The 16334-nt window shown below is 51.1% G+C and overlaps 1 protein-coding gene across 1 annotated transcript; it reads right to left on the bottom strand.

Annotated features, from left to right (window-relative positions):
* Positions 1–3347: 3347 nt before the first annotated feature.
* On the bottom strand, positions 3348–13067 carry BCL6 (BCL6 transcription repressor). The gene is made up of 9 exons (XM_042042139.1): positions 12966–13067; positions 11791–11958; positions 10490–10711; positions 9368–10351; positions 8573–8754; positions 7331–7498; positions 6138–6268; positions 5571–5708; positions 3348–4666 (listed from the first exon to the last, which is right to left on the bottom strand). The coding sequence occupies exons 2-9, from the start codon at positions 11949–11951 to the stop codon at positions 4523–4525; spliced, it is 2130 nt and encodes a 709-aa protein (XP_041898073.1). The 5' UTR covers positions 11952–11958; positions 12966–13067; the 3' UTR covers positions 3348–4522.
* Positions 13068–16334: the final 3267 nt, after the last annotated feature.

Here is a 16334-nt window from a genome sequence, read left to right as displayed (position 1 = left end):
AAACCAGGCTGGATGAAACTTTGAGCAACCAGATCTTGTGGAAAATGTCCCTGTCCACGGCTGGAACTGGATGATCTTTAAAGTCCCTTCCAGCCCAAATTCCGTAATTCCAGGACTCCGTGCTCAAACTCCGTCTTCCACTGCCCTCTTGTGGAGACTCGGCAGAATGCAGCGGAGCGCCCCGGCCGGCCCCAGCCGCAGCCCCGGCCCCGGGGTCGTCCCTCCACGCTGCCTGAAGGAATAAAGCGTCCCTTCCCCGAGCCCTGCTCACTCCCCTGGACTCTGAATCCCCATTTCCATGCTGGGCCTTCCTGGCAACCAGCCATTTCATAGGTTTGGTGCTGACCTTCCCTCTGAATGCCAGCCTGTCTCTGAAGCTGCGTTTTCCAAGGGCAAACAACCCAGCAGTACCGACACGGGCAGGGCTGAGCAGTTCAGTGTTTGTGGGCATAAAGCAGGCATAGAACAGGTGTAGGGCAGCTCTGTGTGTGACGGCTCCCTTGCCTCTCCAAACACCATCCGTGCCAGATGCCTGCAGGCCTTTGACCGTGGATTGTTATCGCTGCAGCTGAACTGCCTGGAAAAGCCATGACATCACTGTTTAAAAAAAAAATAAAATCCGTCAGGAGGAGAAAACCGTGCTCCGGCAAAATACAGTATTTATTTTGCCAGTGCAGCTGAGCAAGTCAATGGGAAATAGAGGTTGTGGCTACACAGCTGCTTGTCTGGGGCAAGTGGAACTGTCAGCTGTCCTCAGCCGCTTCCAGAAGTGACAACTGCAGTAACCAGAGAGGCGGTGAGCTCAAAGGCAAGCAGGTCCTGACAGGGAGGGGAGAAACCTAAATATGTGTGTCAAATGAGAGCAGTATGTGTGTCAAAACCCTGTCGTGAGGACAGCCAGGTTTACTGAACATTAAAAACCCACCAGAGAAAGGTAGAAAGGGAAAGCGAGGGAGCAAGGTGGGAAAGCAAGATTTTGCTGTTGTCAACACTTCAGGCAATGCTCTATTTGTGGTCCTTTTTCCATCATCCTCTGTCTAACATGAGTAAGTTGGTGAGGGCTCATGCTGGCCTTAGCCTGTGGGGTGAAAAATAGGCCCTTGCCCAGAAGGATGCTTGGGAAGACCTCACTCCATGAAATGCCTGCCCTACAGCAGGCAGGCGCTCTCTGCAGGCTGCCAGGCAGCTGTCCCGCCCAGCCAAATCAAACAGGAGCAGAGAGAGGCTGCCTCCAGCTCATTGCTCAGCCCTCACCTTTTTGTGGGGCTTCTTCTCATGCCAGCAGACCTGATCTTCTGGGAGGCAAGCCAGAGGAGCTGGGGGTTAGGAAATCATAGAATGGCTTGGGTTGGACGTGATGCTAAAGATCATCTTGTTACAACCCCCTGCCATGGGCAGGGACACCTTCCACTAGTTACAGATACTCAAGGCCTCATCCAGCCTGGCCTTGAACACTGCCATGCATTCGACATCCACAGCTTCTCTGGGCAACCTGTTCCACTGCCCCACCACCATTATGGCTAAGAATTTCTACCTAATAGCTAATCTAAATCTACCCTCCTTCAGCTTAAGGCCTTTCCCCCTTGTGCTATCACTACATGTCCTGGTGAAAAGTCCCTCTCCAGCTCTCTTGTGGGCTCCTTTTAGGTACTGTAAGATGCTCTAAGGTCTCCCTGGAACCTTCTCCAAGCTGAAAAGCCCCAATTCTCTCAGCCTGTCCTCATACAAGACATGTTCCAACTCTGTCACCAGCTTTGCGGCTCTCTTCTGGACTCATTCCATCAGGTCAATTGTCTTCCTTGCGCTAGCGGCTGCAGAGCTGGATACAGTACTACAGGTGGGGTCTCACAAGACCAGAGTAGGAGAAGTTAAAAAGTTTAATTTTTAGCCTGAAACAACATGTTTATTTAGAGGCAAACAGGAGAAGGCAACTGCTTTGTCTTTAGATGAGCACATACAGCAAGAGCTCAAAGATGTTATAAGGAAGAACAGCAGACTTAAAAGCCACAAACTCACAAAGATGAGAACCAGCCACTCCATCCAGGTCAAATCCAGAGGCTATGCCAAGCAAGGCAATTCCTCAGGAGAAACTTCTCTAAGAATAGCATTGCCGTTATTGGTCATCATGATCCCACTTATGTGGCCCAAAAGCATCTTCATAGCTTCTGGTCCTAAAAATGTTCCGCTAATGTCAGCAATAGTCGTCTCAGCCTGCTGTGACCATCAGAAGACTGAGTCAGAACAGAGAGGATCCTGCAAAACAGCAAATTGGTTCTCCCTCTTCCTGCAATTTTCCTGCCGTGCAAGGCTGCTTTGGTTGTCTCACATCCACCTCTGTCCCATGGTGTGTTGAAAAACACATCCTCTTCATCTCCAGCTCCTCCTTAGTGCAGCCCCTCCTGACCCTGCAACCAGCCAGGCCCTCCCCTTCCTGCTGGTGCATCCAAGTCCCCCCACTGTGAATCATCTGGCAAGCCCTGAACCAAAATTATCCATGAGTTAACTAAATTCAAAATGAAACTCAGGCCCCACCCCAGGCCGTGCTGAGCTGCGCCTGGGCTCCACACCAGTGCTGGTTCCAGCCAGTCCTGCCTGTGTAAGGCAGAGAAAGTTTTTTTCCGTGCGGCTCGTTGAAGCGATCTCAGAGCAGCACAGCGCTGCTGGGCTGCCTGCACAGAGCTCAGGGCCTGGGCACTCCAGGCTTCTCCCAGCAAGCCACAGCCACCCAAAGACAGCACAGCAGCTCCTCTCCCTGCCAGGGCGAGCCCAGGGACTTCCTCAGGCTGGGCTGTCTCAGCTCTGGCCCAAAGCCCATGGACAATGGCTGGAAGCAGAGATGCTCTCGGCCAGTGAGGTCCTGGATGGGGTTACAGACCCTGCTCCACTGAATCGTCTCACAAGGCAGGCAGAACAGCAGGCCTCCACCATCCCAGGCTCTGAAAAGAGGAGCAGCAGGCAGCCATCTCCCCTGAGCAATTCTGGCAAGTGCACTGGATTCCAGGAAATATAAATAACTACCCAGCCATCTGGAACTGTCCCTGGGCTGGTCAGCAAAGGTCTCTCCCAGGCTCTGCCCTGTTCCTGCTGGCTACTCAGTGCCAGTGCAGAGAGTATCAAGGGGGTGGCACACTTCCCCACCAGGATCCAGAGTCCTGCTCACACCTCCTGCCAGAGACCACCTTCATTCGATGCTGGAACAGGCCCCTGCCTCCAACACAAGGCCAGAACCACACCAAGCCAAGAGCTCACACCAGATTGTGGGATGCTCAACCCCTTCCCGGGGCACCAGCAAGGCTCCCAGGTGCTCAAGGAGAAGGACAGGCAAGAACAGACCTCTCACTCCATCATATGTCACTTTTCTTCATTTTATTCTTTTATTTGTACAGCTATATTTTACAGAACGCATTAATGCAGTTTAGACACAGCCCAAACCCTGTCTCCCGAGATTGTTTATAACACAAGCATGTAAAATAAGACAAAAAAAAATCCAAAACAAAAAAAAATAAAACATTCCCCCACTAAAGAGTTCCACCAAAACTCCTTTTGCAACATCAGGCTGTACCTTGAAGAAACTGAGCTCAATATAGTCCATACACTGAAAACTTCCATTGAAAAGAAAGGCACCGTGCGAAACCACATTTTACATATATACAGACTGAGAACTAGAACAAAAAAATTACACTTTATTATTATTTTAAATTCCTTCTGCAGCTTTGTTGGTTTAATACACACTTTTTTGTAAATTGTAAACCTTCACTTGCAAAAAAATACAAATACACTGATGCATTTAGACAAAATATTTTCTTACTTGTACAGATGCAATACTTTAAAATATCTCCTTAAGTGCTCTATCATAATAAAGATTCTCAGAGTGGCTTCTGCCTGCAGAGTCCAACTGAGCCTTTAATGCATTTTATATATTTTTAATATAGCTTTTTTAAAGGTCTATATATATTTATTTTATATATATATTTATATATTTATATCTATATATATTTACAACTCTGCCATAGATTCCTTCACCTTTGGTTAAAAAAGTTAAAGCCCTCTCTTTAATAGCATACTTTCTCTTTAAAAGAACACACATTTTGCATACAAAAGAAAAAAATCTGTTCCCATAAATCAACATTACATTCCTCATCTTTAAACGGCAAAGGCTGTGAAGGTTAGACTCCAGAGTTTATCAACACTCCACTGCACAGACATTTAAAATGACTATTTTTAATTTTTTTATGTTTTATTTACAGTAAGATCTGAATAATTTTATTTTTTCTTTTTGTTTCACATAACTGGGAAAAATAAAACCCGTGTATTTGTAAATTTTTTTAAAATTTCTAATGTTTTTCCACCTATCTGTACTATGGGTTTAGAGGCACTCCATCATGTGATGAATATTTTTTTCTTTCTCTCTCTTCTTTTTTTCTTTTTTTTTCCTCTTTTAAAGTGTTGCAAGTATCCTTTGGACAGCTTCTCCCCCCCCCATGCCCCCCAAGACGACCTCCTCCTGGGAAATCCTCTGCCTTCAGCAGGCCTTGGGGAGCTCCGGAGGCACCTCGCTGGCCGAGATGCGGTACTGCACCTTGGTGTTGGTGATGGCCCCGTGCTTCTGCCGCAGGTGGAGCCGCAGCTGGCTTTTGTGGCGGAAATGCAGGTTGCACTTCTCACACTGTGGGGCGACAGGCAAAGGCAGAGGGTGTGAAACGCCACGGCAGGGGACACGTCCTTCCCCGCGGGCCACCAAATACCTGCTCTCCACCAGAGACCCGCGGACACTGCACCCACTAAACAGGTGGACGAGGGAAAAAGTGGGAAAGCAGTGGGAGGAGCAGCACGTGGGGGCCCACCATCCCAGGCTTTCAGCAGCAGATGTTGGTTTATGGGATGCACAAAGGGCAAAGTCCCTCAGGAGATGACTCTGGGTCTGACAGACATAACACCAAGCTCCATATCTAGGCGATCAAACCAGCTACAGGGCTATTTCTAGAGCTGCTTTTGACCTCTGCCAAGCTGGATGGCTCCAGGATGTTTAGATGTCAATCCCTGCTTGGATTCTCTCTCTAGTAGATGGTGAAAGCCAGGAAAGCCCCAGCAAAAAGCTGGGAGCCCCCAGGGCTGCAAGCAAGGCAGGACAGGCTGCTTGCTGGGTGCGATTATCACCATCAGAGGGGAGCTCAGGCCAGGCTGTCTGCTCCTTTCCCCCATCTCTGCACACCACAGGCAGCTGTAATTTAAGCCATAGCTATTTGAAGAAGTGTGACCTTCTTCCAAATGGGATGGAAGAAAAGAGCAACTAAGATGTACCCAGCTTGGGCTGCATGTCAGTGTTTCCAACACAGCCACGCCTGAAAAAATACCACATCAGCATCAGCTAATGCCCAGGAGGGAAATGGGGCACGAGAAGCAGGGATGTGACCTTGGTGCAGGGCCTCATGAGGCTGGCAAAGGGCATTAGGATGCTGCAACCAGCCCATGTGAATGCCCTCACATCTTCCCAGCCCCCCAGGCTTGGCAGCATCCTCCCCCAGCCCAAGCTGAGATTCCCCACCAGCAAAAAAAGCAGGGCCACTCACATGATACGGTTTCTCTCCTGTGTGGATTCGAAGGTGACTTTTGAGGGTCTGCAGGTGCCGGAAGCGTGTGCCACAGATCTCACAGGGGTACGGCTTCTCTCCGGTGTGAATGAGCACGTGAGCACGGAGATGGGCCACCTGCAGAGAGCAGCTCTGGGTCAGGACAGCCCCAGGGAAGAAGGCATCCCACTGGGAGCAAGGGTATCCCTGTGGGAATGGGGTTCTGCCCAGACATCTTTTTTGGTCTACTGGGTTCCAGCTGGGAGTCAGGGCCATGTGTCTGAGGTCTGGTATCTCCAGTCCTTAAGACCAAACGGAGCAGAATAGCTACAACCAGCAGTCAGGCTTCCTTACTAAGCCAAACTGCCCCCCTCAAACCTTAAGGTCCATATCTACCCCATGGCACCATAGGAAGAGCTGCTCAAGGTAGCAAGCTGGGCCATCATCAGCCTCCTCCCTGCCATGAGGGATCACCAGTCTTGGTGGTGAAGATCTGCCAGTCTTGGGCAGAAGCTCTGCCTACACCCCACCTCCCCAGGGACTGCAGGTCCCAGAGGCTACACGTACCTGGACAAATCTGGCCCCGCAAGTCTCACACTTGTAGGGTTTCTCTCCAGAGTGGATGCGTGTGTGGGTTTTCAGGTTGGCTGGTCGGTTGAACTGTGCCCCGCAGATGTTGCAGCGGTACGGCTTTTCTCCTGCAGAGCCCAAAGAAAGGGTGAGGGATTAGCTACAGGTGTGTTCAGCACCCAGGATCTGTGGTGCCCCCCAGAGCTAAGTCCCTTCAGGTGCCAAGCCCCATGGCATGAAGCACTAGCCCTGACTCCTGTCCCTTTTGGAGATGGCTGTGGACAAGCAGCATTGGTCAGGGTGTCTAGAGAGCAGGGTGAGCCCAGCAGGTAGCTTTTCTCTTTTGGATTAGGAGCTGAGGCCTTCAGGACAAGACAGGAAGTCAGGCAGGTCTGCCACCAAGGATTAACAGCATCGTTCCTCCTTATCCTACATCTCCCTACAGCTGTTAGTAATCACCCTTGAACCCTGCCCTGGCACTTGTGTTGTCTCTGTCCCCTGCACAGCCCTCCTGGAGCTCAGCTGCGACTGTGGGAATTTGGGTCTAATTCAGTGCAGCAGCACTGACTTGTCAGCCCAGACTTTCCTTCCCCAGCTTGTGGACTGGCTTTTGACATGTTAAGCATTAAAAGCATGAAATAAAATAAGCTCTAGGTTTGTCAGCGAATGACTAAACCCTTAATATCCTCTTCCTTTCTCAGCTTTCATTGTGCTGATTCACAGAGTCCATCCATTCACAGATTTTCCCATCAGCAGAGTTTATGCCAAGCAAGGTGTGACCTGGATTTCTAGGATGTAAAAATAAATCTCAGACTTCTCCCTAAATGTTCTGATTATTTTTAAATTTTTTTTTGCTTAAGTCTACCACAAAGTTACCTGGAGGCTGCACATTTGCTCCCAGCTATGCATTTTGCAAGACACCTTTAAAAATAGTGGTGCCCAGTGCTTCACAGCAAAGGAGGTTGTGTTCCACCCCTGCTGCAAGGGCAGGTATCTCCCCCACTCCCAGGCTTGGTGCTCTGTCCAAGGGCTCTCTGGCTGTGCCAAGTAAAGCACCTTGCTCTTCCCACCAGGGACAGCTTGTGACACAGAATAGAGGATGCTGCACCCGGCACAAACCCAGCCATAAACACCCACATGCTCATCAACCCACAGCCTCCCCAAAGCTGTCCCCACGGCCAACACTGTACCTGTGTGGACGGTTTTGTGGCTGGCGAGGTTCCCCTTGTAGCGAAAGGAGGCCTGGCAGCGGTCGCACTTGTAGGGCTTGTCACTGTGGACTTGCAGAGAGTGTCTCTTGAGAGAGGCCTCCTCGGAGAACCGGCAGTCACACTCGTTGCAGAAGAAGGCTCCGTTCTCTGGGAGGGCAGAGAGGAGAGCAATCAGATGGGCAGTGCATGGGCCACCTTCTTTATAGGCTATGGGATGGATTTGGGATGGAGGAGAGGGGCAGCCAGAGCAAGCGTTGCAACAAGCAGCCAAGTGCAGATGTTCATGTTCAGTCGTGCTTGCACCGTGCTGTTACCTCCTGACCTTGCGCACACAGCAACAACATGCGTTTGAGAGAGCAAAGTCACCACGAGCCCTTGTTTAGAGCTCTCTCTTTCCTTTAGTGACACACAGGCTGCTTCCAAGAAGCCAGCATTTCACCTGGACATCTTTCAGAGAGGTCCATGAAAGCACTCAAGTTATCAGGCATCCTCTGAAGGATGCTCAGCTCTGGAGCAACTCCTGCACCTTTAGAGGTCTTTAACCTTTACGTGTACAGAAGTCTGCCTTGAGCTTGGGAAGACAATCACCACCCAAATCACAAGGCAGGTTCCCCCACTAGGAAGGTGCCCAACTCTTAAATGTTGTGTTGTTACCACAGTGAGGTTCCCTCCTTGGATCCCTGCCCACAGTACAGGTGGCAATGCTGCATTCCCCCTCCCTGAGCTATAGGCAGATGAGTGCACAGATACCTGTCTTTGGGCTTGTGGGGTTTTGCAACAAGATTGCAAGCCCCATTATCTGTATTTCCCCAGATGTGCATACTGGGCTCCCCGATAATAAAGATATCATGACGGATGCGTGAGACATGCCAGCTTGCCCAATCCCCATTACGGTCATTACATCTGTCAGGCTTGCTCTCCTGTGGTTCTGGTGGGGTGGGGTGCACTTGTTTCCTGTCCTTACCTGCCAGGTTTGCAGCAGGTGACTAACACCCTGCACATGGTATCTGGATGGTGCTGGGGAAAGGGAGGAAGGAAGCAATTCCCATGTACATGTGTCCCTCATATGCTTGCACACAGCTGGGCAGACACTTAAGAGAGGGCTGTAAAGCACTGTGGGGTCCACCAGCATCAGGGACAGGTCTGACTGTGTGATCACAGGGCACTCAGTGATGGCTTCAACTGCTGGTTGAAAAAGATGACCACGGATACAAAACTCACCGCAGCTGGAGTCAGAGTATTCAGACTGGGTTTCCCCCATCTCTTCTCCAAAGTTTGAGCTGGGGGTATGAAGGCACATCTCAGTATGTTGTGGGGACTGGCAGCCACAGGAGCTGCACTTCGATGAATGCATGTACAGTGGGGACTGCCCTTCGCTGCTCCGAGGGGACCCATCCCGGGACCTGTGGAAGGACAGCAACGTACACAGCCGTGAGAAGGCTCTTGCTGTGCTCCATACCAGACCCTTGTTTGCACCCCTCCCAACACAAGGGACAGACGTGTTTTTTGGGGACATCTTTGTGGTGAGATGCACAGCATAGCCTTGATCAGCAACAGGTCCCTAAGCCTCAAACCTTCAGGTGCCCATCACCAAATGACGTCAAATGTCTTTAGAAACATCCAGGTCCAGAGGATAGCATATTGTTCCCTGACACTTCGGCCACTCCAATGCTTACAGCCAACAGTAAAGCTTGAGGCATAGGGAGTCTGGTGGAAACACAGGCTAGGCAAATCCAGGCTCCAGAAATCATCCAGAGCTGCCAAAGTTACCCAGGGATTCACAACCCAGTGTTCCCAGTTCCTTTGCCAGTCCAGGCTGGCACCACTACAGTGGGGATGGTGGGCACTCAGACAATGTCACGAGCAGCCCTTCACCAAATGCAGGGGCTTCCATCTGCTCGTGACTGGACTTCCCAGCTCAATGCCACAGATATTTCACACTTGCAAACCCTCACCAACAAGGCAGGAAGTCCTATTTCTCAGGGGGAAGGGATATGGGGGTGGAAGTCTTCTCACCTGTTAACAATATTGTTGAGTCTGCTTGCTTGTGGGATAGTAGAGTCTTCACCATTCACGCTTATCTTGGTGGGGGATTGCACATTGAGATGCTCTGGCTCCATGGACTGCTGGCAAGTAGACATGGGCACGTAGGTGCGAGGAGAGAGGGTTCCCATCTCGTTCTGGTCAGCGCTGTCTTGCTTGGTGTTCTGGTTGAGAGAGTTGAGGACAATGAACTTGTACTTCTTCCAGTTGCAGGCTTTGGGGTCTGTGGGGCTCTTGGTGAAGAGGGAGCTGGAGTTCTGACCGATACGGGCATTCTTGCTGCTGCTGGACTCGGTTGGCGAGTTGGGCTGACAGTCTGACTTCTGTGGGCTCTGGGGGCTGATGAGTCCCTTGCGGTCCAGGGGTGTGTTGGTGGGCTCAAAGTGTTGGCTGATCTCGTCCTCTGAAGAGGTCCGCTCCTCCTCTTTGGCCACTTTGTCGCAAGGGAAGTAGGGATTGTTCCGGATTGAAGGGATGACAGGTTTGGGCCCAGAGGCCACGCTGTAGTGCATGTCACTCCTGGCTTCCTCAGCAGCACCTTCTTTCGGAGCATAGATGGTGGCGTGGCACATGTTGGCAGAGATGTCGGTAATGGTTCTCACGTACTCAGTGGGGATTGTCCTGGAGCTGTCACACGGCAGGATCCTCTCCTTGGGGAAGGCACCTGCCCTTGAGAGTTCAGAAAGAGGCATCCTCATCTCCCGCAACTCATCATCCACCAGGAAGCTATTTAGAGGGAGAGGGCTGTATCCGTGGTAGGAAATGGGGGATCCAGACAAACTGTTGATCAAGCCAGGTGCAAAGGCCCTCCCATTGCAGAGGGACCCGTTTTGAAGAGGCATGCCGCTCTCCGAGACATCCCTGCTCCGATAAGCCATCACTTCTGGGTGGCCTAGCATCCGTCCAGCCAAAAACTCTTCCCTTGGGGTCTTCACAGCCGACACCATCCCTGCTTCACTGGAATTCGGGAAAACAGGAGAGAGACAAAGTAATTTTCAGCCCGGAAAGATGCATTTGCAGATACTTTGTCAGTTCTTCCCCTGCCCACCCAAACACACAGTCCCAGGCTCTTCAAAGTTCACCAAGGGCACTCACCTAGACTTGACAAACCTTCGGCAGGTGTCAACCACGTGCTCCATCTGCAGGTAGAGTGCTGTGGCCATCACAGCCATGATATTGTTCTCCCTCAAGTTCAGGCGGGAGGTATACATGAAGTCCAAGAGGATGCAAAACCCCTCAGGGTTAATTTCAGGGTCCAGGTTGATGACATTCAAGTTGCACTTGAGCTGGTCAGTGAAGATGCTGTAGAAGAGGCCACTGCAGTGGGGAGACAGTAGAGAGGACAAGTGTTATGACAATTCAAAAGAGGAAAAGGAGAATTTGTATGAAATCCCTGAGTACAGAGGGCTTTGAGAATGGGAAGGGAGGAGGAGGAGGCAATTACAGAATTCCCTGAGCTTCCCCCTTATTATCAAGCTTGGTTTCTCAGCTTAGTAAGCGTCTTTTGCACTGCACTTTTCCCAACTGGAACAGCCTGCTTTTAGATCTCACCTGCTCAACAACTCCCCACTGCCTCCATTTAGTAATTCCCCAGCTTTTTTGGTTTTTTTCCATTGTTGTTCTTACTACCATCCCCTTCCTACTATGACTCATTTCTTTCAGAAGCCTCTTGAGGCATACACACACAGCATACACAGTCTTAAACCAGAAAAATAAAAAAAAAGGAGAAATGTTGCCAAAACATTTTTCAGATATTTTAATAGTCAAAGCTTGACTTTTTGAAATCTTCATACCATGTCAGCAAGAGAACCTGGAAGGCATTTGCTGTAATTCAGTTGGGCAATAGTGGGATATTAATTAGCATTTACTAGGAAGGAATTCCAGCAATCTTAGGAGCTGGAAAGGGATTTTGGACCCCATCAGGCTTAAAAAAAAATAAAAAAAAAGAATTAAGTAAGGTGGGTGCAGCCAGCAGTCTGGAAGCCAGGGAGGAATAGCTCTAAAAATAGTGGTGGCAGGGGACACCTCGGTCACAGAGGACTCGCTCACCCCAGTGAGCATCCAAGCCCTTCCTCTTCTATCCTGTCCCTGTGGCACATTTGTGCTTTGCCTTCAGGGATGTGTCTCACATCTGCTGTGCTCCCGTTGGTCTCCATGGGCTGTGTGTGGGCAGATGTGGGCACACAAGGAGAGAGGTGAGGGCAGCACACTGGAGGGAAGTGGTCTCAGCTCTAATCCCATTACAGGTACAAACTTCTCGGCAGCCCCTTTCAGTTCTGCTTCTCTGCCTCTGTTTCTCCATGAATCCCACAAGCCCTCTCAGGACTGCAACAGTGTGTCTGGAGGCCAAAGCCTGAGGGAGCAAGAAGGAAGGCAGGGAAGGACCCTGCTCTCACCTGCAGGCCATCAGGACTGTTTTGTGGGCTCTAAACTGCTCCCGGTTCACGATGATGACAACATCAGTTAGGATATCCCGGCTTCTAAGGCGGTTGAGATTGAGGAGGACGTCGCTTGCGTGGCGGGTGAACTGGATGCAGCTGTCTGCCGGCGAGGCCATCTTGAGTCTGCGTGAGACACAAGCATCAGAGGAAGATGAGAAAGGAGAACAGCCAGGCAAGTACTCTAAATCCAGGGAAGAGACAGCTGCTTCTCTAGGACATGCTCAGATGGCCATCTGCTCCTGGTAGGGGCAGCACCAGCTCCTTGGTCCCAAGGCAAACAGCTCTGCACCACACCAAGCTCTTGCCAGGCTGCCTAGTGAGGTCCCTGAGCCGATAGTGAGACCTGGCATGTCTCATCCCACCCAGCAAGCTGGTGGGGGAAGGCAACAGACCTTCCTGAGGATTAGCTAACCATCATCTCTTTCTCCTTGCCTCACCCATGGCAGCCCCACCCCAGCCCACTCAGGTTCATCTCCACAAGCCTTCCAACATAGCTCCTAGCCTTCCAACCTCCCTCAGGAGCCATCCTCCTCACCTGTGTGATGTCTGGCTGTAAACCCAGCCACAGGAATCAAAACAAGCCTTAAGGTCCCAACTGAAGTCGAATTATTTCAACATCTAGAATATCCAGCCCACAGTAGAACACCAGCCCTCACCCAGGAAACTACCTTCCTACTCCCAAGTGGTGGCCACTCTGGAGAAGACCTGTCCACAGTTTCCCAATTAACTGGTGAGGAGTAGAACTCATCCAACCTGCTGGGCTGCTACCCACACCATGGCCCAGTCCCTCCCCGTGAGCAAGGTTCACATTAGTCGAGGAATATGAAGCCTTCCCCCAACACAACACCTGCTGACCCATCTCAGAGATGTCCTCCCAATCAGCACCGAGGATGGCCCACATCTCCCTGAGGTTTGGGCTGGAATATGCATCTTTCGTGTCAAATTCTTCCACAATCAATCCCCTCCCCTACTCCTGGCTCCTCCCTCCCCAGTGGCACATGAACATACAGCAGTTTCTACAGAGCAGCTGCTCTCCCAAAAACAAATTCCAGCTGGGTCTAATGAAACAGTTCATTAAGGAAAGGGGGAGGGAGGTTAGGAGGGAAAGCAAAAAATTTAAATTTACATACCCAATGCCTCAATTCACAGTCCAAAAGTTTCTTTCAAACCTACAAATAAAGCACAAGAAAACAAACACCACATTAGCTGGTAATTATGAATTGGCCCTGGCAGGTCACAAGGCTGCTGTTTCGCTCAAGTATCAGTTGGATAAAAGCTAGAGATAACAAACCTTCTACTCTCCAGTGAGGTTAACATTTGTTTCTTCTGGTACAGTACATTCTTATCACAACCACAGGCTTTGAGAATGCAATCATAGCTTCTTCCACACCCTCTAGCCCAAACCATGGGCGTATGCCAAGGAGATTTTCATTTCTATGACTCAGGAACTTAAAGGCAGGTGGGGAAGGGAAGTCAAGCAAGAATTTTCTCACCACTTCTTTCGGAGATAACTCTTCCCCTGCCAAGACTGAATTCCTGTCCGGTGCCACATTCAAGACCCATGCCGTACTCCCAGCACCTTGTTAACAGGTATGACATACACACAAACATCTGCCACACTGCTCAGAAACCCACATGCTCCAGCCACTGGTAAAAACGCCCTGGGATGGGATTGCTGAACAGATTTGGGAGGATATAGGCATCAAGTACCAAAGTGACTTGGCCAGGACTGCAAAGGAAGCAGTGGTGGAAACAATGAGGACACAGAACAAATGCCCCTTTCCCTTGCTGCTGCCAAAGCCTTCCCTTAAACCACAAGCTGTGTCTCCAGGCACTGGCTTCACCAGCAATGTAGCTGGGGCAGAACAGCAAGGAAACACAGGAGTTAATTGCCTTCCAGAACTCATACTAATCCTCCAAAATTTACTTAAAACCAAACCAAATTTACTTGGCACCAATGCAGGAAGAAGGTCCTCAGGCAGTTGCCCCAGCAGCTAGAAGCACAATTAATAAGTGAGCCAACAAACGCCAAGACCTTCATCACACTATTTTGAGGACCAATCCCCAGACTATTAAGACTGCCAGGCGCTTGCAGAAAGCCCAGTCATCCCTGTAAGGACAAGTGCTGCCTTCCCTCTCCCTTGCAGGAGATGTGCAGGTCTGGAGCCCAAGCTCCCCTCCCACCCCCAGAGCCACTGGGATGAAGAGATGAGATTTAAGGCAAGGTATCATGCGCAAAACCCAGAGGGTGTCTTACAGCTTTATTCCAGCCATCAAACACAAATCTTCAGAGCCGCTCTGAGCCTGGCCAGCTTAAAACTTTATGCACATGCAAAAAGTGACTCATTTCCCAAATACTGCAGACTCTGACCTTTCTGTACATGCTCACTGCCAGCCACTCACTGCCGTCAATTGCAAGCCAAGGGACTCACAGCGTTCTGCAAGGAGCCCAGCACACATCCCTGTGTCCACATGAGCAGATGTGTGCGTTTGGGGCAGCTGGCTGGCACCCCAACCTCACCCACAGTGGCAGACATACCCTGCCAAGCTCTGGGAAGTCACCTCAGTGTCACAGAGGAGATGAGGTGACCCACTTGTAAACCAACAAAGTTACAAACAGCAAGAAGAACGCTGCACCCGTGAGCATCATGCGAGAAGCTGCTATGGTCACCAAATTCCCTTATCCACAGCGAGGGCACAGCACTGCCCGGGGGGATACCCAGCTTCTCTCCCAGAGCTGGACCCCAGCACAGCCCCCTCCCCACCCTTCCAAATAATCCCTCCCAGCACAGCACTGCGTCAACACCCACAGCCCCAAGAACTGGGCAGGTGCATCCCAAGCAGCTCCTGGCTGCAGGATGTGGGCATAAAAGGGAAAGGGACTTTCCTTCCCCTCGCTGTGCTGAGTCGGGTTAACCCTGTCCCTTCCAGTCCCCACACAGCACCAGCTCTGGACCCCAGCACAGGAGGATACTCAGACCACAGAGAACAGAATGGCAACAAGGACCAGAGACCAGTGATGGAGGGTCAGAAAAAAACCACTGCAGCCAAGCATGGTCTTTGCCATCCAACCCCCCTCAAATCCCATGAGGCTCCTCCAGGCTCAGTTGGGGCCAGAGCATCATCCCACACCCCCCATCCAGTTTTCCTGCCCAGTACCTTGCAGGTGTGGGCTCTCCAGCAGTGCTCGAGGTTGTGTGCCTGGGCTTGCTACGCCCATAGAGGAAGATCTGGAATAGGCGCAGGGCCCATTTTGGGGGTGGCCACACGGACTGTCACTGCTGTTGCCTTCCAGGAAGGCAATGGGTCTGCCCCAGTGGTTCAGGGAACAGCCCTTCCCTGCCGGCACCTCCCCGAGAAAACCCATTCCTGGAAAGGAGCCCAGTGCTGGCTCTGCCTTCCCTGCAGCTCAGAGAGCATGGGGAAGGTGCACCTTCATGTGGGGCAACCTCTTTCAGCTCAACCCCATGCGAAGGGGAGACCCTCTCTGCTCACTTACCCTAGGGCAGAGGGGACAACCAGGGACTTCCAATCCATTTTTCTGCCACGCCTCTCCATTCATCTACTCTCCCAGTTAGAGGAAATCCCTTTTCATCCATCCGCCTCCCACTCTGTGCACAGCGACGAACTCCTTGCTCCCCTATTCTTTTTCGCATGGGGAATACCCTGTGGTCTTAGCCCTTCTCCCACCCCCAAGTGCATAGCCAGGGAGGAGAGCACCAAAGACTTCCCCCTCCCTGGGCCCCAATCTCCTACCCCTCCAGAGCCTGCAGCGCCGACTCACTCACATCACCTTAGAGGAGTGGCTGGGTGAAATCTTCCTTCCCCACAGCCTCATCCCACACAGTGCTCCGAAACTGCCCGCCCAGGGGAAGCTCCATCCTGCCCTCCTCCTCCCCTAGTCCCTGCACCCTGCAGGGTCCCAGCCCCATGGGAACATCCCCACTGCCTGCCAGGGCGTGCTGCCAGCTGCCTCTCCACCCTGCCAAGGAATGCCTGGTTTCTCCAGAACAGGCATCAAGGGGACAACCAAGAAAATGAGGTGGGGTGTGGGTGGCTCCCCCAGCATAGCCATGGGTACTACATGCCACAGTGAAGAAGATGCTTTTAGCTGGGGGTGTGTGAGTGCCCAGCTCAGCTTTCTGCTACCATGCAATCCAGGGGCACGAAGTGTCCTTTAGCTGTCACAGCAGAGTTTTATTAGTTTAGTAGCTTCTGGTGAGTGTCTAGGCCAAAACGTGGCTGGGTTAATAATAACCCATGAAGAGACTGAGAGAAGTCCACAGCGTCAGCACAGATCAAAAGCAGCATCACTAGTGCAAGCCCTGTCGTATTTTCCACCGTACCCTTCCGTGAGCGGATTGCACTTGCTCTATCGAGCGGTCTCAATCTGATCCAATTTCCTGCCAGCAAACAAATGTTTCTAGGAAATGCAATACATTATCTGGACGGGTTTATTATCAGCATTTGGAACCAGGAAAACTGCATATTTTCTCGAG

The sequence above is a fragment of the Corvus kubaryi genome, unplaced genomic scaffold, assembly GCF_017639235.1.
Source record: "Corvus kubaryi isolate FWS band 111438036 unplaced genomic scaffold, C.kubaryi_AGA036_p1.0 37397, whole genome shotgun sequence".
Lineage (NCBI taxonomy): Eukaryota > Metazoa > Chordata > Aves > Passeriformes > Corvidae > Corvus > Corvus kubaryi.
The sequence above is the reverse complement of the archived record's forward strand: the minus strand, read 5'-3'. Positions and strand labels throughout refer to the sequence as shown.

Excerpts from the sequence above, each read along its gene's own strand:
- BCL6 (XM_042042139.1), bottom strand. The coding sequence starts at position 11,951 with ATGGCCTCGCCGGCAGACAGCTGCATCCAGTTCACCCGCCACGCAAGC. Across the intron at positions 10,712-11,790 it reads ACAGTCCTGATGGCCTGCAG|TGGCCTCTTCTACAGCATCT; the intron begins GTGAGAGCAGGG and ends TCCCCACTGCAG. Across the intron at positions 5,709-6,137 it reads GCGGGGCCAGATTTGTCCAG|GTGGCCCATCTCCGTGCTCA; the intron begins GTACGTGTAGCC and ends TGCTCTCTGCAG.